This window comes from Pipistrellus hanaki, assembly GCF_964339955.1.
Source record: "Pipistrellus hanaki genome assembly, chromosome: 2".
Classification (NCBI taxonomy): Eukaryota; Metazoa; Chordata; class Mammalia; order Chiroptera; family Vespertilionidae; genus Pipistrellus; species Pipistrellus hanaki.
In genome coordinates, this window is record NC_140504.1 from 129,061,110 (window position 1) to 129,088,632 (window position 27,523).

At 38.0% G+C, this 27,523-nt stretch overlaps 1 protein-coding gene across 2 annotated transcripts in view; it reads left to right on the forward strand.

Moving 5' to 3' along the window:
• Nucleotides 1-27,523, forward strand: part of CDKAL1 (CDKAL1 threonylcarbamoyladenosine tRNA methylthiotransferase) — a gene marked incomplete at its 5' end in the record, with an annotated part of 619,533 nt that overhangs the window by 404,164 nt on the left and 187,846 nt on the right. For both annotated transcript variants that reach the window (XM_084872776.1, XM_084872775.1), the window contains one exon: nt 6,947-7,092. In XM_084872776.1, the coding sequence (XP_084728902.1) occupies nt 6,947-7,092 (146 nt within the window). The remainder of the gene's footprint in view (nt 1-6,946; nt 7,093-27,523) is intronic.

Genomic DNA, 27,523 nt, shown 5'->3' on the forward strand with positions numbered 1-27,523 from the left:
CCGTCACTCCAAGACACAAGATGACTGCCCCCATGTGGTTAAAGATCCTGCCCCCATGTGGACACAAGATGGCCACCACAAGATGGCTGGCGGGGGAGGACACTAGTTTGGAGTGACAAGGCTGACAGAGGAGGGCAATTGGAGGAGACCAGGCCAGCAAGGGAGGACAGTTGGGAGAGAAAAGGACTGCAGGGGAGGGCAGTTGGGGGGATAGATCTGCAGGAGAGGGCAGTTGGGGGAATCAGGCCTGCAGGGAGGGCAGTTGGGGATGACTGGGCCAGCAGAGGAGGGAAGTTGGGGGAGACCAGGTCTGCAGGGGAGGGCAGTTAGGGGTGAACGGGCCTGCAAGGGAGGGCAGTTGGGGGGGCCAGGCCAGCAGGGGAGGGCAGTTAGGGGCAATAGGGCTGGCAGGGGGGCAGTTAGACATTGATCAGGCTGGCAGTAGAGTAATTAAGTGGGTGATCAGGCTGGCAGGCAGAAATGGTTAGGGGCAATCAGGAAGAGGCAGGCGAGTGGTTGGGAGCCAGCAGTCCTGGATTGTGAGAGGGATGCCACAGATTGTAGAGGGTGCAGGCGGGATGTCCCAGATTGCAGAGGGTGCTGGCCTGGCTGAGGAACACCCCCGACCTGTGCACGAATTTCATGCTCCTGGTCTCTAGAATTATATAATGTTTGAATCACCACCGATGTTACTGTTTTCATTTTAAAATTAAAACAGTAAAATTGACTTTTTTAATGTGTGTTCAGTTTCATGAGTTTTTACATGTATAGATTCATGTAACTATGACCATAAGGAGGATACAGAAACTCTCCTGATTTCTTGGTTTTAGCAGAGCAGAATCATAATTTAAAACTAAAGTGAATAATATCCGTTGAAAAAATGTGTGTATAATTACAACTCTTAGGATTTTGACGTTAGTATTAATGTGTACTTTTATCTCCATAATATAGTGTCTGCTTATTGACTCTGACACTGAGGTGAAGTGGTGATGGTAAAGGAACATCAAAATTCTTTAGCATTTCTGTGAAAGCTAATAGAACATTTGTCTCAACTTAGTTTAATGCAGATAACTGAAAATGTTAACTCTTTGCAGTTTGGAAGTGAATTTTTTGTTATAATAAAGTTATAGATCACATTTAAATTAGCATCCGTTCACTATATCTAACCTTATCATTTGGAACATAGGATTGGAATGTTCTTAATTCACTTCCTGATGCCACTAATAATCATACATTTTTAGACTGCTGAAAGTAAATGTAGGTGTTGGCAGTTCACTCAGTGGTAGTTACAGTGTCATTAATGAAATAATGTTTAAAATATGACTTACTTTATATTGACTTGTATGTTCTGGGAGAGTTGAAAGTGACTAGAAATAGGATGTCCTGGAGCACAAACATTTTGTGCTACTTAGACATTGAGCTAGAAGTCTTTGTAGAAATTCCTCTATGTTGATTAAGTGATTAGGTCTTGCAGTCATTCATTCATTCATTCAACTATATAATTTAAGTATTTTAAAGACAAGGAATTGATCAACAAAACGGAGAGAGACAGACAAACAAGTATACCCTTGGGATATGAGCATGTACATTGAAATTGCAGGGCGGGGAAATAAGTGCTAATAGATGTGTAAGTGCTCTGGCATTGACAATAGAACTGCCTACCACCTGCCTGGAAAAATGATATTTAAAATAATAATATCGCTACAGCAGGGTTGAACTTTGAAAACATGCTAAATGAAATAAGCCAGACATAAAAGGATAAATATTGTATGACTTCATTTATAGGCGGAACCTAGAATAGTGACATTCATAGAGACAGAAAGTAAAGCGCTAAGAGGAAGCAGAAATTGAGAATCATTGTTTAATGGATAGAGTTTCAGTTGGGATGATGAAAAAGTTCTGGATATGAATGGTGGTGATGATTGCACAACTTCTGTATGTAATTAATGTCACTGAATTATATACCCCCAAACAATCAAAATGGTGAATTTTATTTTACATATATTTTACCACAATAAAACAAAACAAAAAAACAATGGGAACCATAAGACTTTTCATTTATAGCCCTACCCCCATTTTTCTAATCAAGATAATAGTTTTGCATGAAATGACATACTTAATAAATTCTAAAATCCTGTTCTATTTCATTGAAAAAATTAAATAAATTACATAGTTTAACATGGGTGACCCTTGAAAACATTATAAGTAAAAGAAGCCAACTACAAAAGACATATTGTATGATTCTATTTATATGAAATGTCCAGAATAGCACTTTATGGAGCTAGAAAGTAAACTAGTGGTTGGTTGTTTAGGGCTGGGGGAAAGGAATTGTAGACTGAGGGACATCTATAAGAGACTGCTAGTGGGTACAGGGTTTGTTTTGGGGGAATGAAAATATTCTAAAATTAGACTGTGGTGAGGGTTGCACCATCCTATAAATGTAGTTTAATTTAATTGCATACTTTTTATGGGTGAATTTTATGATATACGAATTTTATCTCAAGCTATTTTTAAAATGCTTAAAGTTAATGGTGTAGTTTCTGTTTTTTTGAAGTATTGTCTTTCTTAGTCATATACCTTAGGTTTCTTGAAAACAACATGAAAGTGTAAAGTTTAGCATTTTAAATATGCATATACTTCCTAACAAAGCTATCAGCTGAGAGGACTTCCTGGCTGGTGATTATCAGTGGGAATGCAGAGACATCTGAATGCAAGTATTAATATGCCTTATAATTCTCACACACTGAGGGACTTTGTTAAGCTAGTAGTGTTTATATTCGAAACTAGGTAGAATACGATGATTAATTTGATGACTGCAGGGCAATAAAAATGAAACTTAACATTTAAAGAAAAATGTTCCCACACACAGGGTTGCTTTTTAAAATTAAGCCTGTTTTCATTCAATTCATTATTTTTTCTTTGCTTTTTAAGTTTATAAAAATGTGGCAAACCTTGAGATCATTACCAGTTTGTAATAGGAAAGCTCCACGTAAAAGCACCAGGTAGAAACACTACTGTTTTGGTAATCTGGTTAGCCATTCTCTGGTCCTTACATATAACATGGTCACCATCTGTATTCTAAGCCATCTTGATACATCAACCCTTAAATTATAAATGTCCTTATATTAAAATAGGTACTGTTTGCATGCACACTTACCTGTGTACTCAGTCTCTCCCCCAGTCAGAGCTCAGGTTGCTCAGAGCTGCCATTCTTCTGTTAGCCACACCTGAGCCAAGTGCCCCTTTCTTTCTGGTGAACCTGGACCCCATACATCATTTTCATACTATAGTACACTGTGAATCCAATCTGAAGCTCCTTTTAGAAATAGAGCCAATGAAGTGTTTGAGTTTTACTTATGTATATATTGACTTGTATATTTACATATAATTTTTAACTTATTCCAAAAATCAAGGCAGGCTGATTACATGCTTATTTAGCAGCTTGCATATATGCTTGTTTACCTGCTTTAGCCAATTACTAATTGAAAATTTGTCTTCCTATCTGATAGCAATTATATTTTATACCTCTTTCTATGTATACTGTTGCAGTTCTAAGTCATATATTTTTATAAGTTTGGAGTTGCACTGAACACAGTTCCAGCCATTGTAGAGGTCCAGAGAGAGGATGAAAGCATAGCCCCTGCTCTATCTTAGAAATCAGTCATCATACTGCAGAGCAGAAGCAAGGGAGCTCTTGGTAACAGGAGCAGGTTACACAGGAGGAATCACAGAGGAGAAGGCACCCCCTGCATGAGAGGCCTCACAGAGGAGAAGGCATCCTCTTAAATGAGGGGAATCACAGAGGCGAAGGCATCCCTTGCATGAGAGAACCTTAGCTCTAAGCTGAACCTTCAAACAGAAGAATTTGGACAGGTGAAGAGATCAAAGGTTATCTTGAACCAACAGTGCTGAATGAGATCAGGATAGAAGAAAAAAAAAAAACACAACAAAAATTTGTTTCTTTTGAGTACGTTATGTGCAGACATGACTCTTTTAGGAGGCTTTAATGAAGGGCAAGTTTATTTTCATTTTCTGTTCTGGGGCCTACCATTATAAAGTTATGAGTGGGAAGTTATGAGATCCAAAGGGGAAACCCGCCACATTTACCCTCCTTGTTTCCTATTAGCAGTTTAGTTTGCAAATGGTCGGTCATATGGTAAGGGGGCAGGCTTCCTCCGGTGAGTCCCTGTTTATAGCCTAGGCCACCCTGTGTGCTTCCAGAGAAACTGCACTGCCCTTTCTGGTTGGGGTCATGTTTGCATGGAGACAACCTTCAAATTTATTTTATGTAGATCAATACAAATGACCTCTCCTTCACATACTAGTTAAGGGAAGTAGCTTATTGAAAAGCTGTTACACTTATTGATGGGTTTACATTAATGTGTATGAAAATGTGTTCCCATGAATATTACATACTCTCCAAGGAATAAGAAGATTAGGTCATTTTTTTGTTTGTTTGTTTTAATCCTCACCCAAGGATATTTTTTCATTGACTTTTAGAGAGAGTGGAAGAGAGAGGGAAAGACAGAGAGAAACATCGGGAGAGAAATACATCAATTGGTTGCTTCTTGCACATACCCTGACCAGGGCCCAGGCTGGGGTGGAGCCTGCAACTGAGGTTTGTTCCTTGACCAGAATCGAACCCAGGACCCTTCAGTCCCCATCTGGTGCTCCATCCACTGAGCCAAACTATCTAGAGCAATATTATATCATTTACATATTGAGTGTTACATATAGGCACATACTGGATTATTTTATTTTCACAGTAGTCCAGTAGCCCTCTGAGATAGACATTACCACTGTTTTCCATTTTACAGATGAGAAAACCAAGGCATAGATATTAAGAGTGAAATTTTATTTCTCAAGATTTTTGTTTCATTTCTCTTCCCCTCCCTCACCCCCCTACTGTTTGGGAATGTGGATTTTCAGATGTGAAGTGTGTGAAAGGCAGAGAACCATAGCAGAAGGCCAACATAGTTACTATGGGGTAAACCATGATCATGTTATCCTAAGGCCTGCTGACTAAATACCCAGCCAAGGATTCTAATAGTTCTGTGAAGGGAAGTTTCTGATAATATGTTGATCAGTTATTTTTCTGCTAAATAAGAAATTCTTCAACTCCAGTTCCAATATATTAAACAAATAGTAACCAAATATAGTGAGGCATAGTATACACTGAGTGGCCAGATTATTATGATCTCCGAACACATAGTAATCTGGCCACTAAGTGTATATATATATATATATATATATATATATATATATATATATATACTGTATATATTAGAGGCCCAGTGCATGAATTTGTACATGGATGGGGTTCAGCCAGCCTGGCCAGGGGGAGGGGACATGGGCAGTTGGCCAACCTGCCTGCTGGTTGAACTGGTTGAGGAGACAATTTGCATATTAGCCTATTATATAGGATATACACTGAGTGGCCAGATTATTATGTGTCCAGAGATCATAATAATCTGGCCACTCAGTGTATAATCTGGCAGTGAAGGTAGATAAAAGATATATCCATGAGTAATGTTGTCTGGTTATTTGAATTACTTAGCCAAACAGATTTTTTAAAACAACTAAGCTTCTACCAAGAAGGTGACAAATTTAATTGCTCTTCTACTTTGGTAAAAAATGCTAGTTTTCATAGTCAATGGAAAAATAAATGGAGAAACAGAGGTCATGGTTGATATATAAGAATGACTTACCCCAGAATAACTAGGAGATGACCATATGGAATTAGCTGACACTTTGACTCCATAAAATCTCTCAAAATATTGTTCTAAGGATAAAATAAAATAACATGTAGAAGTACAGGACTTTGGGAACTGAAAACCATTGGACACATGCAAGTTATTAAAAAAAGAAGGTCCTTTCTTGACATTTTTATCTCTATTGGATTCTTTGCACTCTTTTGTCCTCTCCTTCCCTCCGTTCCTCCTTTTCCCCTTCACCTCCACCTGTTTTCCTATCCTCCCCCTGATGAGGACACTGCTTGGAACAGTGGAGTTGGGCTAAATCAGCCATATTCCTCATGGTTTGCGTAGATGGTTATATTACTACAGCCTTTTTTTCATTACTCCTTTTCCTCCTCCCTTTGTATCCTTGGAGGAATTTTAAAACAATCTCTGGGTTTTCTAATTTGTTTCACTCAAATTTGTTCTCCTTAACTTTGCAAGATAAATTCTTCATCCTCTCCTCTCCTTATTTCTCTTCTCTGAAACTTGGTGGCATTTTAAAAGGTAGATGTCAGTAGTGACCAGGGCAAGTGTCATTGTCTGGTTCTCACAAAATATGTTCATTAACTAGCTGGAAAAGAAATGGGTGAGTTATAGATTAATTTTTCTCCATTATTTAAAAAAATAAAGTGTTGATGTGTCCTGAATTTAGAAACTTTATTCAAGAACACAGGATTATATGGCACCAACTGTTTATCTTAATATTGGGGGTAGGGGGAGGCAAAAGCAGGTTTATAGTTGTTCATATGGAAAATAATAGTAATTAATAATAATACAGGAATAAAATAAACTTGTTTCACTTACAACTGTACATCTACTTTTGCCCACCCCTGTATTGCTGTTTCTCCTGCTTCTAGTAATGTAATAGGCAGAATATAAAGCTGCTGTGAGGCAAAGGAGAAGTGTTTATGTTGAAATATCAAAATTCTTTTTACTCTTTAGACATTACATGAGTTTATCTCTGTTTTATCACCTAAGAGAAATGGTGAACGTGAGGGAATAACTCTGAAGTGGAATCATCCAAAAGGAATATTAAATTCCCAAATGTCATCAGAGCATACTGCAGGTGACATTCACTTTTGAGAATCTACATAACTCGTCTGTGTTCAGCCGTGTTTATTTGCTTCCACTTGTGAGTGCTGATCTGAAGGAAACCATTCCCTGATATGGTAAGGTGATTAATGTTTTCTCCTTCCATATTTTTAAAGGAAATGGCGAAAGTCCTTAATCACCCCCGTGTGTATGCTTTCCTGCACATACCAGTGCAGTCCGCCTCGGACGCCGTGCTCATGGCAATGAAGAGAGAATACTGCGTGGCTGACTTCAGGAGAGTGGTGGATTTTCTGAAAGAGAAGTAAGTCTCTTAGCACTTAAGAAAATGGCCATTTCTTTTTTTTCTTTTAGAAGCCTGTGGCAAAATGCACTTACTGTAGCCACAATTAAAGGTACCAGAGAAAAGGTGAGACTTGTGAAGCTTTCAGAGCCTTTGCCTCCTTAGGCACCTTGATGTGGTTTCTGCTTTCTCTCCACCTTCCATCTGAACACCATACAATATTAATTTGTGTAGGATCGCTAGTGCTTCCAAGGTAATGTGTATTAGGATCATTTTTATGCCTGACCCACTAGAGGAAAACTGCTTTAAGCTTTGCTCTACTTAAAATCTCCTTTCATGTGGCTTTTTGAATTTGCAGGCTGGTTTTGACATGGAGGTAGGCTACATCATGTCACTACACAATCACCAATTTTCTACTAAGTAGCATTTCTTGAAGAGTATCTGGAACGCCTTTGCTTTTACATGCTATCCCTGTGCTTTACTTGAAGAATTGTGAATTTATAAGGAGGTTTGGGGATTCAATTCTTTTAAAGTTCAAATTGTCGTTGACCAACATTAAAGCATTTTACACAATCTCAGGCATAAATGATCATTTTGTTTCCACAAAAACACTTGCAGTCCATAATTATATTCTTCAAAACTCCTTCTCATCATCACCAACATTGAATGCCTTCTGTGATTATACAAGGAAACAGCAGTGCCAGCCAAGGTCATAGAACTTTCTCAAATGGAAGGCAGTATTCTCCCTCTGGGATATGTCATTTATCTGGCATATTTGTGGCATGGATCTTCCTACTTTCCATAATTTTCTTCCATATATTTTTCTTCTGTTGTTTTTCTTAATTAAGACAACTTTTATTTCCATCTTCTTGTTTATAATTATGTACCTTTGTACCATGTATTTTATGGTTATGATGGTTTATATAAATTGTAAGCAATTATTTTTTCCACCATCTATTAGTCACTTATCCTGACTACACACAGATCTTTTAAAATCTTTTTCTTCTATTTTCTTTCTCCTTCCTTCCTCACCTTTCCTTTATGTGTCTGTCTAATTTGTTTAGCCTCTAATCATTTCTTGATTATTCTAATTACCTGAAATAAAGACAGTGTACATTCAGACAAATATAGCTAATTGTTTGAATATTTAAGCCAGTGAATAGAAGGTATATGTATTCTAGGATTCCAGAATAATGATCTCTAAGTATATACAGCCTCCAAAGTAGAAGATGGAAGAATGACTGATCTCTACCACCTCTCATACTTTCTGATCTTGAACAGAAAGAACTGAGGTCAAGGCTCAAGAATAGGATTTTTATATCAGATCTGTATGTTGTTGGCATGTATCTCTTTGTTACATTTATTCTTGCTTATTGTAGGTAAACTTGTCTCATGTAATAGTCCTTTTGGGCAAGCCAGCATTAGTGAATAGAATGTTTTCAAAATTGGAAAACAAAACAAAACAAAACAAAACAAAACAAAACAAAAACAACCCTTGCATCTGTGACATTTCTTGTCTCTTGTTTACCAGAGCAGTAGCAAATGATGCAACAATTTATACCTGTTGCACAAGGTTTTGCCAAGTGCAGACATGCTTCCTGTGTGCAGCATAGACTAGGACACTTTCCAAATGGTTTGTTGTATTCATATGATTCAGTGAGGTTAAGGAATCAGCACCTCTTTTACCTCCCTTTGGGTGAGTGCTGACTCAGTTGTTTGGGGAACTACTGTGGCTACTTCACTGGGCAACAATTTCACAACAAGTTCTAGCCTTTTATGTTGCTCCAAAGATGGACCTGTTAAATTTACTGCATCTTGAACAGTTTAAATAACATTCAGGAGCTATATATATAGAGGTCAATGATGATCTCGTCAAAGTATTAGAAAATAGTTTCTTTATTCATGGGCTAAATTTGTAGTCCTTTCTTTGGATTCCAAGTTACCCTGAGGCATCCATGGAGCTTTCTTTGAACCATTCCAGCTGGCTGGAAGATCCTAGAACCAAGTACTTCACTTAGGCATCTCCAGTGTTTCCAGCTCTAGCAATCCCAGGGGAGGATATTGGAGATGCCTAAGGAAGACACCCATCCCACATCCATTGATCCACAGTTTCAGTTTCAAGTGTGTGAATCACTGGAATTGTAGAATATGGTCTAACCACTTAACATCCCCAAGAGGGCTTTTTTTTTCCTCTTCTTTTCAACTCTGTATTACGTATATGCAGTGAGGGCAGAAGCAATCATGGTATACAATTTCACACTTAGTTGTAATTTTATAATCTATAAGATATATTGAAAGACTGTAGCATGCAGCCAATAAAGTATATCTGATATAGATAGCTGATGACTGAGAATAATTACTAGTATCCTTTGGGGAAAAAATAAATCATATTATCACTACCAATATGCTAATCCTTGACTAGTTTTATACAGTTCATCAGGCATAAAACTGTGTATTTACTTTAGTCTATCCTGTTGTTGCTTATAATATATCCTCACTCCTGTGAGGACACTATGACCCAGCTTTGCTCGCTAGGAAAGAAGTTTCCCTGTCTTCTCAAGGAAGTGAACCCACCCAGGGAATAATTTTCAACTAGAATGGACATTTAGAAATAAATTGCATATTTTAAACAGACCTCTGGTCTGATATTCTGCTTATTTCTTTCTATAAAAATACTATAGCTTTGTGCCAAACAGATTAGTGCTTATTGGAAACACCAGAGTTTCAGCTGTTCTGTAGAACCACTTGTCTGGATAACAGATCCAGCACAAAAATTGTTTTGTCCAGTTTATTGAAATTCAATGCCGTATTGTCATTCTTAGAAAAAGGGTGTAGCGCTCTCATGTCACCCTGTTTTATGCTTACCACTGTGCCCTGCAGTGGCTCTGGCCTACAGCCCTGCGAGGGGTGCTCTCTCTCCTGGTTTTCAGCTCCTGGATAAATGGGCCCCTTTTCATTCCCATGTCCTTTCCTCCTCAGAAGTCTTTGAAGCCTTTTTTGTGTGATAAGCCCTTATTTTTTCCCAGCAGTGTGAGGCTTCTTAAATAGTCATCTTATCAATTAAGGACCAGGTATTTTCTAATCTGTTACCTCAAAAAATTCAGTCTTTAAAAAAGCCTATAGCATTTAAGACTAAAATCCAAACTATAGGAGTTTCCCTGAAGCTTCGGGCTTATAAACGCTAATTCAGCAGCTTGCCTGGTGCCATGTTTCTCAAACAGTGGAGGTGAAATCTTTTTAATTAATTTTCTTTATAGTTGAAATTGGCCCGAGTTATTACTGGGAGCAATATAAGTTTACATATGAGCCAACTTGAAGCTGATTCATTATTCCCTTCATTTGTTTGAAAGTTGGCAACTGTTATCATAACAGCAGCTGGATTGAAGATAACCTAGCAGAGCTGGCACATGTTGAGGCCTATGGGAGTTTATTAAATCATGCAACCTTTGCAAAGAAAAGTGTCTAAATTACTTAATACACTAATTTAAGACAGTAGGCCAGAGCAGACAATCATATGACTTAAATTATTATAGTCAGATGCATTAATCAGTCAGAAAATTAACTAAGAAATTTGCTGTTTTTATTTAAGTGGATAAGATGATTTCTGAAAATATATAATGGGATTTGTAGGGATATTAAAAAAACAAACAAACAAAAAAAAAACCTACCTAAAACAAAGCAATAGGTGCAATTCTAGTTTTAGATTATGTTTTTATAATTTTTAATAAATACCTCAGAATTTTTTTTTTAATTACCTGCCACTTAACTGCCTCTTCTTTGATCTTGTAAGCACATAACTGGGATAAAAAGAGTATAAAGCTTGAATTACTTTTATTTTCTTGTGTGATTTTAAGAGTTATTTCCCAGTGAGAGGAATTTTCACTTTGATATGGTCAGGATGATGTAATTTGGGTTCCCAGGACCTTGGACATAGACTTTATTTGTCCACCTCAGTGGAGCAGTATTATCTTTTCATAATTACTCTCCAAAATAAACCATATATTCACATATGTTAAAAAATGACAACATTCAGAGTTCTCCCACTATATGTTCTAATGCTAAGTAAGAGATCCCCAAGTCTTCAGATCCACACAGGACTGTGGGAAAGCAGGATGTAAGAATGACCAGAAATGAAGCAGTGTGTCTATTCAGACCTGTTTACACAAATCATTTTGTTGGAGGTCCAGTGTGGCCTTTTGGTCTGTGTTAACTAGACCTTAAACTTGCAAGACCCGATCCATCTCCCTTACTCAGTAACTACACTCTGAATTCATGAGCACTAAATTTTTGCCTGCAAGTAGCATAGATGGAAAGTTGTACCTTACTGTAGAATCTTTGTGTTGACTTTAATTCCATGACATTATCCAGCTCAGGATTTGCCAATATAATTTGTTAATGTACAATCTACAGTGGATAAAATACTAACCCTTTTAGCATTGTGGCATCTATTTGCACACCCTTGAGTTTATTGTACCCAGAGATTGCCTAATGAAGTATAAAGCTTGAATTATTTTTATTTTCTTGTGTAATTTTGAAAGAGTTATTTCCCAGTGAGAGGAATTTTCACTTTGATATGGTCAGGATGATGTAATTTGGGTTCCCAGGGCCTTGGACATACACTTTATTTGTCTACCTCAGTAGAGCAGTACTGTCTTTACACAATTACTCCAAAATAAACCATATATTCACATACCAATAACTAACAACCAAGAAGTAATGACCACTGAGGGGTTAAGGGGGACCTTTTGGTGGGGAGAACTAGAGGGAAGTAGCAGCCTTGTGGAGAAAGGCTGTTCTCTGACCTGTCCACTGTGTACTCAGACAGTGAAGGGGCCCCAGGGCATAGGGCTAGGTCACTTGGCAGGATGACTTCTGGAAGTGAGTCACTGACTTATCTCATGCTGTCCAGCCTATCTCATGACATACTTTCCCAGTCTATCTGCAGAAAATGATGCTAAATCATTTACATCCTGAGTTATTTTTCTTCCTATCATTAGTCCCCATCATCCATGTGTCTTGGAACACAATCTGATAAAAGACAAGTTATGTTCAAGTTGTATTTTATTCTTTTTTTTCTTCTATCTTGTTTTAGTACTAGTGTTTTGGAGACACGAGTAGCAATATTTGTCAGATTAGAAGAAAAATACATTGAAATAAAAAAGAATGATTCAGCAAGGATTGGATAATTAAAGTTTCTTTCAGATGCATTCCCTGGTGTGTTTTTGTTCACTAAATGACCACCTCCAAAATAATTAGGGGGGAAAAAAACTTCTCTCAAAGATATTTTCTGGCTTTATTTCATCACTTGTAATATCTTTAGGTGGTTATTTTAGGAGTCTCTAAGGTCTTGTTCACTGTTTTATATTTTCTTATATTTCTTTCTGAGGTACTGAGTTCTTTTATTTTCCCTTCTGTCCCTTACTACTTTTCAGTTTTTTTCAGGAGATTGAATACATATCATTGGAACATTTAGTATACAACAGGGGGAAAAATGGCTTTTTTTTCTTTTGCAACATGTTATATTTACATTTGGAAGATTTTGGCATCATCTGCTAAATTCCTTATGATTTGGAGATTACCCCAAATTTGATTCAGTAGTGTGAAGACAAGTAAATTTTCTATTGATTTTACTTTCTGTTTTTCTACTAGTCTGACCAAGAGAGAAATCTCATCATTCCTAATCTCCTTCTATTTTATATCTTTCCTGTATAATATGATTGTGTTATTCCTTTCAGAAACTGAGACACTATGTTCCTTTAACTATTTGTACATTTTTCTCTACCTCAACATTGGTTGTACATATAAGGGTCAAACCCTGTATCTATGAAGTCATATACTAATAGAAAGCATTTTTCCTTTCAGAGTGCCTTTCCTACCCTGAGAGACTAACACATTGTCATGATATTGTCACAAAAGCCTAGCCAAATATGTAATATGAGTATTTTTAATTTGTTCCTATAAAAATTGTCAGGATTCACAATGCTGAAAAAGCCTGATTAAAAAGCCCAGACTGTTTTAATGCTTAATGGGACTATATGCTCGGTTTCTGCTCTGTAGCAATTTTCCTACCAATTCTTGTAATACATATTAATGATTCCATATTATATATTATTAATGATTCCATATTATATATTATATCTATGGAATCTTTAACACACGCACCCGCGCGCACACACACACACACACACACACACACACAGGCCCAATGCATGAAAATCATGCTAGGGCCTTGGCCCCAGCCCCAGCCCCTGCCCACCACCACCAAGGCCAGGGGTCCTTTACTGCCTGTGCTGAGGCTTTGACCAGAAGGAAGGACGTCTGGTCCAATTAGCATGTTACCTTATTATTATTATTGATATTTTTTTAAAATATATTTTTTATTGATTTTATACAGAGAGGAAGGGAGAGAGATAGAGAGTTAGAAACATCGATGAGAGAGAGTCATTGATCAGCTGCCTCTTGCACACCCCCCACCGAGGATATGCCCGCAACCAAGGTACATGCCCTTGACCCGAATTGAACCCGGGACCCTTCAGTCCCCAAGCCGACGTTCTATCCATTGAGCCAAACTGGTCCCGGCTATTATTGATATTTTTTATTGATTTCAGAGAGGAAGGGAGATGAAGATAGAATCATCAATTATGAGAGAGCATCATCAATCAACTGCCTCCAGCATGCCCAACACTGGGACTGAGCCCACAACCTAGGCATGTGCTCCGACTGGGAATTGAACCCTGACCTCCTGATTCATAGGTCAATGCTCAACCACTGAGCCACCCCAGCCAGGCAGTGATTCGTTTTTCTTTTTTTTTCATTTATCAGTTTTCTGCCCAGCACTGTAATAAATCAGACAGTAAAGTACCAATAATAATATGGCAATAGTAATAAAATCAATGGCTAATATAATAATAGCATTGTTGTGATAGCATTGCATACATTAGTTTATTTAAACCTTAAAGCTCAAGGATGTTAGCAATTTCCCCGTGGTCATGCAGTTAGTGATAGAACCTTGATGAAAACTCAGGCCATGTGATTCCTGAGCCAGTCAGTACTGAACCGCTGTGCTGTACTATTATGCTAATTGAAGGCATGTTGCTCTAGCAATGGAAACAATAATATGGACTCAACAATGTTGAAGAGATAGAATTTTCACTATGATCTTGGAAGGAAGGAGGAGGAACATAGGCATGAGTGTCAAAGATGGCTCCCTGGTGTCTTAGCTCAAGGCATAGTAATAGTAGAAGATGATGTACTTAACCCAAATAGGAGAATGAGAACAAGGAAGAATTTGGGTGGAAGTGATAATAAGTTTAGTTTTGGAGATATTGAATTTGAAATGCTTCTGTAGAAAATTGAGGAGAGAACCCCTAAGCTGTAGAAAAACTGGGTCAAGAGCCCAGGAGGGAGCTGAAGACTGAGGGATAAATGCTTGGGAGTAACCAGCATTTTTGTAGTAGATAAAGCTGTGTTGATATCATTCAGAAGAAAGAAAGTAGAAGGCTATGAACAGGAGTCTAGGCATCACTGACATTAGAGTGATGGAAAAGGAGAAAGGATCCTGTGGTAGAGGTTAAAAAACATGGTGAGGCCAATGTAGGCGGATATCCAAGAAGAAACGACACTACAAAAGCCAAGTAACATTGGCAGTTTTAGGAAAATGAAAATGGTAAGGGTCAAATGTCAACTAGAGTTGCCTCCTGTAAGTAGACACGGGGCTAGGTGCTCTAGGTTATATGAAAAAAAGTATTGTTGAATTACTTTCCCTAGTACTTGAAGTGGTCAAAGCCTGTTGAGATGTAGTGATGTCTCAGATCAGCACAAGTCTCCATGGATCTCTGTTGACTGCTGCATCCCCAGTTTTTAGCACACTGCTAGGTTTGTGGGCCTTGATTCCTGTATACACAGCATAGAGAGATCCCTTTTTGCCCCCATCACCATCCTTTATCCACTGTATCGAGGGACACAAGAGCAAGAGGCAGGATAGTATGTAGGTGTACCGGTTAATAATGTGGATTTTGTAATCAAAGGAAATATGATAATTTCAAGAGAAACATGAAAAGTGCTTTATTCAAAGTAATATCCATTGCTAGCTACACATTTCCCCATCTTTCAGGTAATTTGTTGATACCGTCCCAAAAGAATTTTTCTTGTTTTGAGACAAACCATTCAGAGACCCAATTTTCCACTTCTTCGTATGTTTTGAAGTGCTGCTCAGAAAGTTCAATCAGAACAAGTGGTAATCTGAAGGAGCAAGGTCTGGTGAATACAGTAGGTGGGTTAATATTTCCCAGGCAAGATCTTTTAACATGTCTTTAACTGGTTTTGAAATGTGTGATGGTGTGTCAACATGAAGCAAAATTACTTTGCCGTGTCTTCTGGAACATTCTAGTTGTTTCACCATCAAAGCATGGTTAAAATTGATTATTTGTTGTTGGTAGTTGGTATGAACGGCTTCACCTGGTTTTAGAAGCTCATAATATACCACACCTTCCTTATTCCACCAAGTGCAGAGCATTGTCTTCTTTCCAAAGCAATTTGGCCTTGCAGTAGATATTGATGGTTGACCTGGATCAACCCATGATTTTGTGCATTTGGGATTCTCAAAATAAATCCACTTTTCATTGCCAGTCACAATTCAATGCAAAAAAAGACTTTTGTGCCATTGAAGCAACATTTTACTGATGACTTTTCAGTTTTGCCTTTGTCTTTAGTTCAGTTGATATGGCACCCATTTTCTTCCTTTAAAATTTCCCATTGCTTGTAAATGATTGGAATTGTTTGCTGATCATTTAATCTTTCTGCAAGTTGTATTTTGAGTTTGACACACATCTTCATCCAATACTTGTAGTTGTTGGTCTTTAAACTTTTTTGGTTGATCTGGATGTTCTTTGTCTTTCACATCTAAATCTTCACTTTTAAAGCATATAAGCAGGTGTCTACAAGAATCTTGAGATGGAGCATCTTCACCATAAGCTTCCCAAAGTATTCAGCAGCACTTTTCTTCAAAATAAAGTAATGAATTAAAACTTCCTGAAAATGCTCTTTTTTTTTTTTTTTGGCACAAAATTCAACATTTTTAAGTATAAAAGTATCTGATATTAACAACTTCAGAAAATTTGACATATGAAGTTTTGAAGCTTGTTATCAATACAACAAAATAGCATACATATTGAATTGCATACATATCAACATATGTGTAACTACATCTATTAAAAAAAATCCACATTAGTACTTGTTCAATGAATGCCACTTACTCTGGAACCAATAAAATTAAGGCTTGTAATAATATTTCTCAGTCTGTTTTAATTAAAGTCCTATTTTCATAATCAAGAAAATCCCTTGCTCTTTGCAGAGAAGCTGATATATTACCTTTAATGAAACATAATATTCTGTCTTCTTACAGTCTGTGTTCTGTGAATCCCTGCTGGTTAATAGCTAACAGTAATTATTAGGTAACATGTATTGAGTGTATAATATGGTGAATGTAATATGCTCAGTACTTTGCATAGATTAACTAACCTAATCACAATAGCACATATTAAAGAGGATACATTATTGCCCCATTTTATAGGTGAAGAAATGAAGGCACATAGAGCTTAGTGACTTGTGCAATCACTGGCTATTTACTGGGAGAGTTCAGATTCAAGCACCAGCCTGGTAACCACTGAACTTTATTCATTGCAACTATGGCATTTGGCCTTCCAGTTAGGGTGATATTTGGAAATATTAGGGATACTTTTCCAATTAAAAATAGTTCTATAGGAAATTTTAAATTACACATGCTTTCTCCTAAATTTTAATGTATCTTCCTATAGTCAGTGTCCCTTCTTTTCTCCTCTCACTCTCCATGCAGGTGGAGAGGCATTGGGTAAGGGGCTGATAAAAAGCTGTTTTTGAACATGGCCACATGGTGAAAAACTACAAATAGAAGTAATGAGTAGTTTATCTGTACCATCTTTAACTGTGAACTGCAGTTTCTGTGAGAACTGTGTGTACAAGTACACGTTTTAAAATAAAGGCGTTGTATTTCTGGTTATTATATGTTGCAGATCTATTATCCTACATAATCTACTGTGTTTCTAAACCTTCGTAAGTCCTCATTTCTGCCTCCTGTTTATCTTTCTTTTCTACAGCCAAGTATATTAATTCCTCAGCTCAACCTCCTGCTTATAAACAACCTCAGCCCCTAGCACTGATCCATTGTATCACTTGCTGCTGGCACAAGGAGTGAGTCAGTTATTGGTCATTCTTGCCTCCCATACTCAACATTATTCTCTGAGGGACATTTATGGAATCTGCATTATTACATCTAGGACCTTATGTGCCTGAATCAGGAAGAACTCAAGGGAATAGGTGCAGTGTATGTCACTTGAATGTTCTACTAGACTTTGCAGTAATATCTGAAAGGTACTAGAACTAAGTGAGCAGCAAGAACTAAGGTATTAGAACTAAGTGAGGAAAATGGGATAATGTAACCCATAATTGTTTTTTTCTTAATTTATCTTTATTGTTGAAAGTACTGTAGGTCCCCATTTCTCCCTCATTGCCCTTCCTACCCCATCATTGTCTTTAAAGATTGAATCTCAGACTATTAAGATCTGACTAACTTGAATTCTGGAATTAAGACCCCTCAAAATCACTGTGAATTAATATGAATTTCAAAGGAGCAAATATCTTGCATTTACTCAATATTTGTAGCTTCTAGACTAGTAGCCCTGCACATGAATCCGTGCACCAGTAGCTCACCAGTAGCTCTCTGCCACCTTCCAGTGGCTCTCCGCCCTCTGCCTCACCCTCCTGTAGCTCCCCCACACCCCTCAGAGCTTGCTGCCCTACCCCCTCTTGTAACTCTCAGCTGCCTGCTTGTAGCTCACTGCCCCACCCTACTGCTGACCTGTGACCAGGTCCTTAATGTGGTCTGTTGTTATGCTTCACTGAGTAATGACCATTTGCATATTACATCTTTATTATAAAGGATATAGGCATTGTTAATTATAGAATATTAAGAGATTAGTAAACTTGATAACTGTCTTCTAGTGACTGACATACTTATTGGGGTGGGAGGAGCAGAAAGGTTTATTATAGGCTTTCTATGGACAAGAAAGAAATATTGGTTTGATCCTATGTGGAGTACTACATGTGATAAGTATGGAACTGGTTTAGTTGGGCAGCAGGTATGAAGGACTCATGCAGGTTGTGAAGCTAATTAATATGTTATATGTTAGCAATTTGATCAAATTGTCAACAGTTGAATCTTAGAAGCTAGACCAAGAATTAACTAAGTCTGTAGCAATAGAAGTGTCACCAAAAATTCAGAATGTTAAATATCAGCTGGTTCCTTAGTGATCTTAGCAACAAGGAACTCATACAAGGGCTAGCCAATCGCACACTGAGATTAAAAATAATAATAATAAATAAATAAAATAAAATAAACTTTGCTAAAAAAAACTTTGCTCTGTGGATTACAATCTAATTACAATCTAATTTGATTGAAACCCCTGTAATTTTGAGGTTTTCAGGCTTTCTAAAGCCAAACAAAACAATTATAAGCATTGGCTACAGTGCCACAGCCGCCAGAGAAGGTAAAATCTGTCCTCCCTCATACACTGTTGCAGTTTTCTGGCCGTATGGGATTAAGAGTGTTTTATATAGCCTCAAAGAGGTCAACAGTAAATTTCGAAGCAGTATGGGTGGTGGATAGAACAGAGGACAGAGGCCAACAATAAAGGGTAGAGTCCTCAAGTTCAAAACTATGTCTAGGCATGTATTTTTACTATTGATACATTCTACATGAAACTGACAAGAAATAGAGTGGAAGCATACTAAGATTTTAAGGGAATTGGGTTGCTTAAGATACACCAAGATTGTCTGCATAACCTGTGACTACAACTCTTAAAGCAAGTTCCAGGCCTCAGATCAGCAACGGAAGGAAGCAGTCATGGAACCCACTTAGAAGAGCCTGTACCTTAATGCCTGCCCACGAGGGGCCATGGGGGACAGGAGCAGTGGAAAACAGTGAACTGGAGCGTTTCACCCAGGGGAAAGCTAGGGCTCATCAGTATGGTAAGAACCTCTCAGTGCCAGGCTGGCAAGTCTTTATGCCTCCTACAAAGCAGGTCTTGAAATTCCTATCCAGTAATTGCTTATGTGGGTTTCCCATTCTACCGTTCCTCAAATGGAAGTTTTAAAAATTGTGACTATCTCATACATGCTCCAGTTTAAATGGGGAACTTGGGATTGCCCTTCAGTTTATAATCATTGGTTCTTCGAAAGCCACATTTAGGCCTGAAAAGGCCAGCGCATTCAATAGCGGTCATGATGGACAACAGGACAGATTAAGAGGATAGGCTTGGGTTACCCCTCTTAAGCAAATGGTAAATTCTGCATGTAGTGGGCGGTGTGGCCAAACAACAGAGGCTGTGGCAGAGACTATGAGTTGCCCCCCTCTATCCCACCTTCCCTCATTTTCAACAGCACCCTTTGTTTTCAGATGGGCACAGGCCACTCACACTGAAGAGTACCTTGCTTAGCCTTTCTTTCAGCTACCTGTGACGTGAGGCTAAGTTCTGACCAATTGGATATACTCAAAGTGACAGGTGTGATTTGCAGGAAGTATTTAAAGGGGAGGAATACAGACCCTTATTGCCCTTCACCTTCCTACAGACTGGAAGGCAGACTTGATGGCTGGGCTCACATAGGCCACCTGGCACACGATGAAAGCTGTGCCTTGCTTCCCTGATATGCCTAAAGCAGCTCTCCTGCCTGCTCTGGTCTTCACTTACACGACTGCAAAATAAACTTCTCATTTCTTTATGCCATCTTTTTATTTCAAACCAAACTATAACTTTTATATACATAAATATACAAAAGCTTTTTAAAAGTTTTGATGTTACGGTTTGATAGGTACACCTATTAAGAATTGGATTTATAATCAACTCTAAGCATCTGCTTCTGAGTACCTTGTTGTTTTCTCTTAGGTGTCATACCTAGTTTTGCACACAAGCCAATTTATGCTCTTTTTATTTATTTTTTTTTGGGTGATGATGTTTTTCATTTGGTAGAATGAATTGTTTCTACTAAAACAATCTCACAAACTAAAACAATGTTTTGGCATATTATTGGTTGTCTATTTTGAATAGTTATCAGAAAATAACATTTTATGAAAGACAAAGAAATTTAACTCCTAGATCTTATTTTTTTCTAATATCAAACAAAAATCAGTGCTACCTCAATTTTTTTGTTTTGTTCTTGATTTCCTTTCTGTGTTGTGTATGTAGCAGTTGCTTCAGCGTCAGGGTAAGTCTTTTCTTATAGCTGATCATTCCATCCCCTGATTCCATCACACTACATAAAAAAATAAGGACAAGTTTTTACATATATTTCTTCTGCCACCATTTCCAATTCAAGATGCCCAGTACATTCAAGTTGGCTTGCTGCCAGAATTACTATTTTCATGTAGCAACAGAAATAGCTCATGTTTATCTTTTGTCTGTGTAAGCTTATTTCCAACCCTATATTTTCTCTGATTGGTGTGGGGTTACTTGCATTATCTGCTTCTGTTTTAATTTGTGTCTTAAATTCTTTAAATAATTTTCTCCTTATAAATTAATTTATTTTTATGAGTGGAATCTATAGTTTCTTGTTAAAAAGCATTTAAAGTGAACAGACCTCTCTTCCGTTATTTATTAGATTAACTACAGGCCTGATGCATGAAGATTGGTGCAAGAATAGGCCTTCCTTCTCCTGGCTGCTGGCACCAGTTTCTTTCCAGCATCCATGATCCAGGCCTTTTCTCTGGCCACTGCCTCCTGCCTTTGTTCCGGCTGCCTCCATCTTTGTTGCATTAATTTACATATTCCCTTCTTATTAGTTGTGGGCACCACCATCTTTGTCGTGAAGTGACGATCAATTTGCATATTACTTTTTTATTAGATAGGACTGTTTTTAGTCTAATCATATAAATATGACCAAGCATCAAACTCCTTGGAAAATGCAATTTTAACTTCACTGTCCAATAATGATTCTTTTTAAAAATACTTTTCCCTTATTTGTTGTGGATAAATCTTTTAATTGCATCTTGAAAAAAAATATTATTCTTTTAAGGTTTTTTCCCCAGAAAATTTTATTTAATTGTTCAATTTGTTCTATTTCTTATCCACTGTTCTAATTTGGTTTAATTTTTTAACTTCTCCATTTTAAGTAATTTGTACTTTTAAGAATCATGATGCAATTAAACATTTAAAAATTTAAGAATGTTTTTCTACTTGTAAAAAAGACATAATCCAGGTACATAGGGAGTTTAAGAAAAAATGTTGCTTAAATTGAAATGAATTTTTCAATAGTATTTCTTGTGCATGAAAGACATGAGTATGTTTTCTCTTTCTTAGGCTAAAATAAATTTGAAATCCCAAAAATATACTAATAGAAAAACAGCATTAGCATAAAAATAGCCTTAGAATTATAACTTTTTCTATATAAAGCAGGTCCTTGAAGAATGTCATCTCTATATATAAAAGGCTAATATGCTAAGTGTCCATCTGGGTAATGATGTCTCGTAGCAACACCCAATTTCCTCTCCCTAGCAATGACTAGCCTTCTTGTAGTTTATTCAGCCCAGGAACACTACTTGCTTTATAGCCAGGTGCATACATTTCACACTGTAACCAAATGTCTGTGAAGCATTTTCCCATGCCTCATCGCATTTGGTTCTCATAGAAATCCTGGAGTTGGTAGATAGGAGATTTGGTGGAATCCTATTTTCTTTTCATTAGCTGGAAAATGGAGATTTAGAAAGTTTAGAAACTTGACCTGACTGAAAAGAAGTAAGAATTGGTGGACCTTGAAAATGACTTCAGGTTTTCTCACTATGCAGAATATAGTCAAGCATTGCTGCAGTTAAATATTTTACCCTTTGTTCTCCCTGTGTGATCTACAATAATAATCTGCTTCATGTTGATATTTACTGCTGTGTTGCTGACAATTGCCAGAAAGAAGTTGGGGTGCTTCACTGGGCTGGAAAAAGTATAGCTACACAGAAAGCAGGTCTAATTAAGCAAGTTTATTCTATATCTCTATATATTAAAGACTAAGTTGACTCACACATGTGCAATATATATAAAGCTTTTACTGGCACCAATCACAAGTGTGTGTTTCAATCTGTCATTTTCGATCATGAATTTGGTTGACACTTCTATTATAGAGAAAGGTTGAATAGCGATACTAAAATATTGCTTCTAATTAATTTCCTTTCAATACACACAAATTTGTGCACTGGGTTACTAGTTACGTTATAATGTTGATGAAGAAAAAAAATAATTCCCAGCAGAGGCCACTGTCCCACTGGAGTGTGAACATTCTTGCACATTCCAAACTTGCACAGTTAGGTGAATTGGCATGTCCACATGGTTCTGTGGGTGTGGGTGGGGGTGTGGGTGGCCCTGCAATGAGAGATGGGAGCATGGGGTGGGCACCTTACACTCTGAGCTGCTGGGAGTGACTCTGCTAAGCAATAACCTGAACTAGAAAAAGCAGGCTGGAAAATCATTATCTGACTTGTTTTTATCTACCCTTCTCAGATGTATTAAAACTCACATTTAGTTCAGTGTTTAATATTAGGAGTGCTTTAGGTCTCTGCTAGAAGTTTGACTATGTTTCTGTGACCAGAATTATGCCCAGGAACCTAACTCTTATTTATATCAATTAGCCTAGGATAGAATTGGTTATATATTATTTCACTTAAGGTGTGGTTTCCAGGAACATATCCATGATGTTAAGTGAGGACTTACTATTTATTAATACTCACTGCCCTCAAATAATAATTATATTGATTACTAATATTTATTGCTCACTAATGTCCCAGTCACTCTTCAGATCAGTGTGTGTGTGTGTGTGTGTGTGTGTGTGTGTGTGTGTATATATATATATATATATATATACATATATATATATATATATATATATATATATATATATATATATATATTCATTGAATCCTTACAATGACTCTAGGAGACAGGTTTCATTGATACTTTACACGAGAGACAACTAAGACAGGGAGACCTGAAGTTGCATAGGTAGTAAGCTGCCTGGTGCAGATTCTAGTGTGTTCTGCAGGCTGTCATATCTCACACACTCTGCTCTAATGAGTGCATCCCAACATTGGCTTACAGACCACCTGTCTGTATACTTTTTGCTGTCAGTGTACAACAAAATCATTTGACATTTCCAAAACATCAGTTTATAGTGTATTTTTTAGTAATTCACTTCAGTCGTGTTCCAGAAATGTCAGTCCATAATGAATTGGAGGGAAAACCGGTTACTCAAGAAACACTGCTCTAAATAGAGTGCCTTTTTGGCTGTTTGGTGTTTGTAAATTCATAATTTTATTCACTGCTGACAGTAAACCTCCAAAGTGTGTGTTGCTAGTCCTGTGTTTTCGGTTGAGCTACTAAAGATCAGAAAAGGTATATATGTGGTGGATTTGGAATTCAAAGCCTGCTTTTTATTCTGTAACACAAAGAAACGTATTCTTCTGTCCCTGGTAACATTCATATTGGAACATTTAATTACCTATTTAAATTTGTTAAAACCTTTCAAGACATTTTTTCTTTTTTGCCAGTTATCTTTATAAATGAGAAGTTAGATTGAATAACTAAGATTTGTTTATAAAAATTGACTCATTAATCCTAAAAAGAATGATACAACATAGTCATTTATTATTCCTTTGTTAAAACATTATCTTTATGACTTCTTAGAGATGATATTTAACTTTGTGTTTATCGGGTACTGTAGTTCCATCTATTAGCAAGTATTTTGTAGAATGGGAAATTCAGATGTTTTTGCCGCAGCTTCTAGTTGTAATAGCTGACTGTGATTTAACAGTCCCTCAGTATCCTCATCCTCTCTAATAAAAGAGTAATATGCAAATTGACCATCACTCCAACACACAAGATGGCTGCCTCTATGTGGATACAAGATGGCCTCCACAAGATGACCAGCAGGGGAGGGCAGTTGAGAGGAAACAGGCCTACAAGGGAGGGCAGTTGGGGGTAATCAAACCTGCAAAGGAGGGCAATTAGGGGTGACCAGGCTAGCAGAGGAGGGAAGTTGGGGGTGACCAGGCCTGCAGGGAAGGGCAGTTGGGGGGGGGGGGGGGACAGGCCTGCAGGGGAGAGCAGTTGGGGAGTCTAGACCTGCAGGGGAGGGCAGTGAAGGGCACACAGGCTGGCAGGTGAGCAGTTAGGCATCAATCAGGCTGGCAGGAAAGTGGTTAGGGGGTGATCAGGCTGGCAGGCAGAAGCAGTTAGGTGCAATCAGGAAGGCAGGCAGGTGAGCAGTTGGGAGCCAGCAGTCTTGGATTGTAAGAGGGATGTCCAATTGACTGTTTAGCGATTGGGCCTAAACAGGCAGTCAGATCCCTTGAGGGGGTCCCAGATTAGAGAGGGTGCAGGCTGGGTTAAGAGACATCCCCCCTCCCCCCATATGAATTTCAGGCCTTGGGCCTCTAGTCTATAAAATAAAAAGATGAGCTAAACTATTTTAATTCCAGTCTAACTTAAAAATGCTGATATTTTCCTTTGTTTAGCTTTTCCTTTTCTATTTTCCAGCTATCTCTGTTCTCCAGAAACCCTTATCTTGCTCTGTTGCAAGTGCACTTCATTCCTCCTCCGTGGCCCATTTTCTTTTTAAAAAATGACCCCTGTTGCCTGTCCCACCTTCTCCACTTTCCACCCCTTTCTTGGTCAGCTATAATCTAGTTTCTCCTCACTCTCCATCATGACTATTGTTAAATCCCTAATGGTAGACTCTAGGCAGTCTTCCTTCCTCCCCCCCCCCCCCCCCCACTTAAGTTGGCCAACCCCCATCTCCTTGAATCAATTTTAGTCTTTCCCTTCCTCCCTCTTTTTTCCCCTCCTTTCCCACCCTCTCCCCTCACATACATATATCTGATCTATCTGGCTATTGAATGAGAACTCTCCCATTCAAGCACCCAGTCCTCACCTTTCCCACTTACTCTTCCTGCCCTCCTTTTTATCTTAATAAAAGACTCCATTACCCATCTAATCAAATCAGAAGCAGTTTTTTGGACTGGCTTCTCACCTGCACCCACCCAGACCAATCTGCCACCGGGTTCCATGAATTTGTTCTACCAGGGGATCAGGTCTGCCCCCTTAAATCCCCACTGTCTCTGCCTCATTGAGAAGGTCCTCTTTAATTCTATCTAAATCCCTTCCCTAAATGTAGGCTCACCCCCTTCAATCCACCCTTTTGTGCCAGAAATGTTCTTTTTAAAATACAAACCTTGTATTTCTTGGATCAGATTCTTCCCTAGCTCCCCATGACCTTCAGTACATGAAACAGTAACAACAGCAGTTATACCATCTACCTTCACTGATTTGTACCAGCTGGCAGGAACTGTGCAAAGTATCTTACCTCACTTCCTTACAGTTTCTCTCCACGTGGTACTTACCACACTGCTCTGTGTTTGTGTATATGTCTCCCGCCAGAGACTTCCCCTCTCCCAGGTAATTTCATGAGTCTTTTTTTGTGTGTATCTTCAGCAGCTATTGCGGTGCCTAAGACATGAACCCATTCCATCTTTGTTGAATGAAGGATTTCTGTTGTTGTCATAGGACATGCAGATTTCAGGATCCTGAGGACGCAAAGACTGCTGACTTGGGCAGAGATTAGTCTTAGGTCAAGGGAGCCAGGGCCCTGTTACTCCGCACAGCCCCCTCTTCCCAGTGCTTAGGCTGTATTAGCACCTGACAGCAGCAGGACTGGGGAACGGGCAAAACATACTGCCCCCGCAGCTTGGTTCAGTGCATACAGCCAGCCTCACACCTACAGGCACCATGTTTCAGCACAATGATTGTATTGTGTAGAAAATAGCCTCAGAAAGTCAGCTTCCTTTCCAGCTCTAGTTTGTCTAATTCTTCACCACTGACCATCCTCACTGAAAGACAGGGATTTCATTGTTACTGTTGTAAGACAGCTGTTCTTCCAAGCTATTTTCTATTTCTTAAATGATTGGCCTTCACACAGCATGCTATCCTGTATTTAGCAGCAAAACCTGTTCTTTTTAATACCCTTTCTTGGGCGTTTAATTTTAAAAATACGAAATTTAATTCAATCCTCTATTTCTGAGATGTTTTAAAGGTGTAAACTAAGGTTATGAACAATTTTAGGTTGGGGTTACCAAGAGGAATTTGACATTTATATGAATAAGAATAATATCAAGAGTTACAAAAGCTAATATAGAATTGCAAGGGCTATCAAGCTCCACGCTTGAGGCCATAAATTGATTGCCGGCAGGGGTCAAACAGGAGTCTGCTTTCTCTGAACGCCTCCCTTGGGGAAGCCATGCAGCCCTCAGCGCCCCGGCAGAAAGGGCAGAGTGGTTTCCTCCTTCAACAAATGGCTGGGATATTTGCCTCTTCAGGGACAGCTAGACATACAGCCCAAGATTATTTTTCTAGAATCAAGCCAAGGGATATGCAGACAGGCTCCACACCGTATGTTTCAAGCTGGGGTTTTATATTTCTGTGTTTGACTATAAGAGCTGCTGAGAAAAAGGAAGTTAATTCCAAATAAAGTAATTTGGTGCTAATTCCTAAAACAAAGTGCTAAAAACCAAAGTTGATCTTTAATATATGTGTGTGTGTGTGTGTGTATCAATTTTTGCTGATGTTTATTTCATCTTGCCTTAATAAAATGTATTCTTACAAGAATGAAATTACCACATATGCTAAGTATTAGAATAAGCTTCTTTGTAAGTAATAAAAGTTACATTTAGATACAAAATGTAAGAATTGTGTACTCTTTGGGGAATATTATGATATTGGGTGCTTTTCATAAAGATTAACTTTTAGGTCAAGCAAATCTTTAATGGCCTAAAATTGAATAATGTAAGTGCCTACATTATTAGTTTGTTTCCAGTCATTACAGTTTTTATTACTTACTGTGGGGAGGTTTTTCTTTGTGAAGGTAGGAAGTGAACTCTTTCCATTCTACAGTTCCTCACAGTATTGAAATGAAGTTATATCCACCTATAAACTGGAGTTTTCTTAGTGGCAAAAGGCAGGCTTACCAAGCCCACTTTATTTCATCTCTCCGTCATCTGTCACATACATCATGTTGGGTGTTTTGTTGTAGTTGTTGTTGTTGTTTTTAACAAATTGGTTTCTGCTGCCTCATCATTGAGCTATGCCTTTTCTTTCCTACAATATTTTTAAAAGAAACTATTTTTACTGGTGGCCATTTGTTGCAACACTGTGAATATGTTCCCTAATGAAGATCCCAGGTGGTTTTCTTTCTATTGCTGTGTCAGGTGCTGAGTGTAGAATTAGAGTTCCTAAAGGAGTTTTGTTTTGCATTTAAAGTAGATATGGAGGCCATATAGCATAAATATTAGTGGTTAGGGCTCTTATAAGATATATGAAATTTAAATATT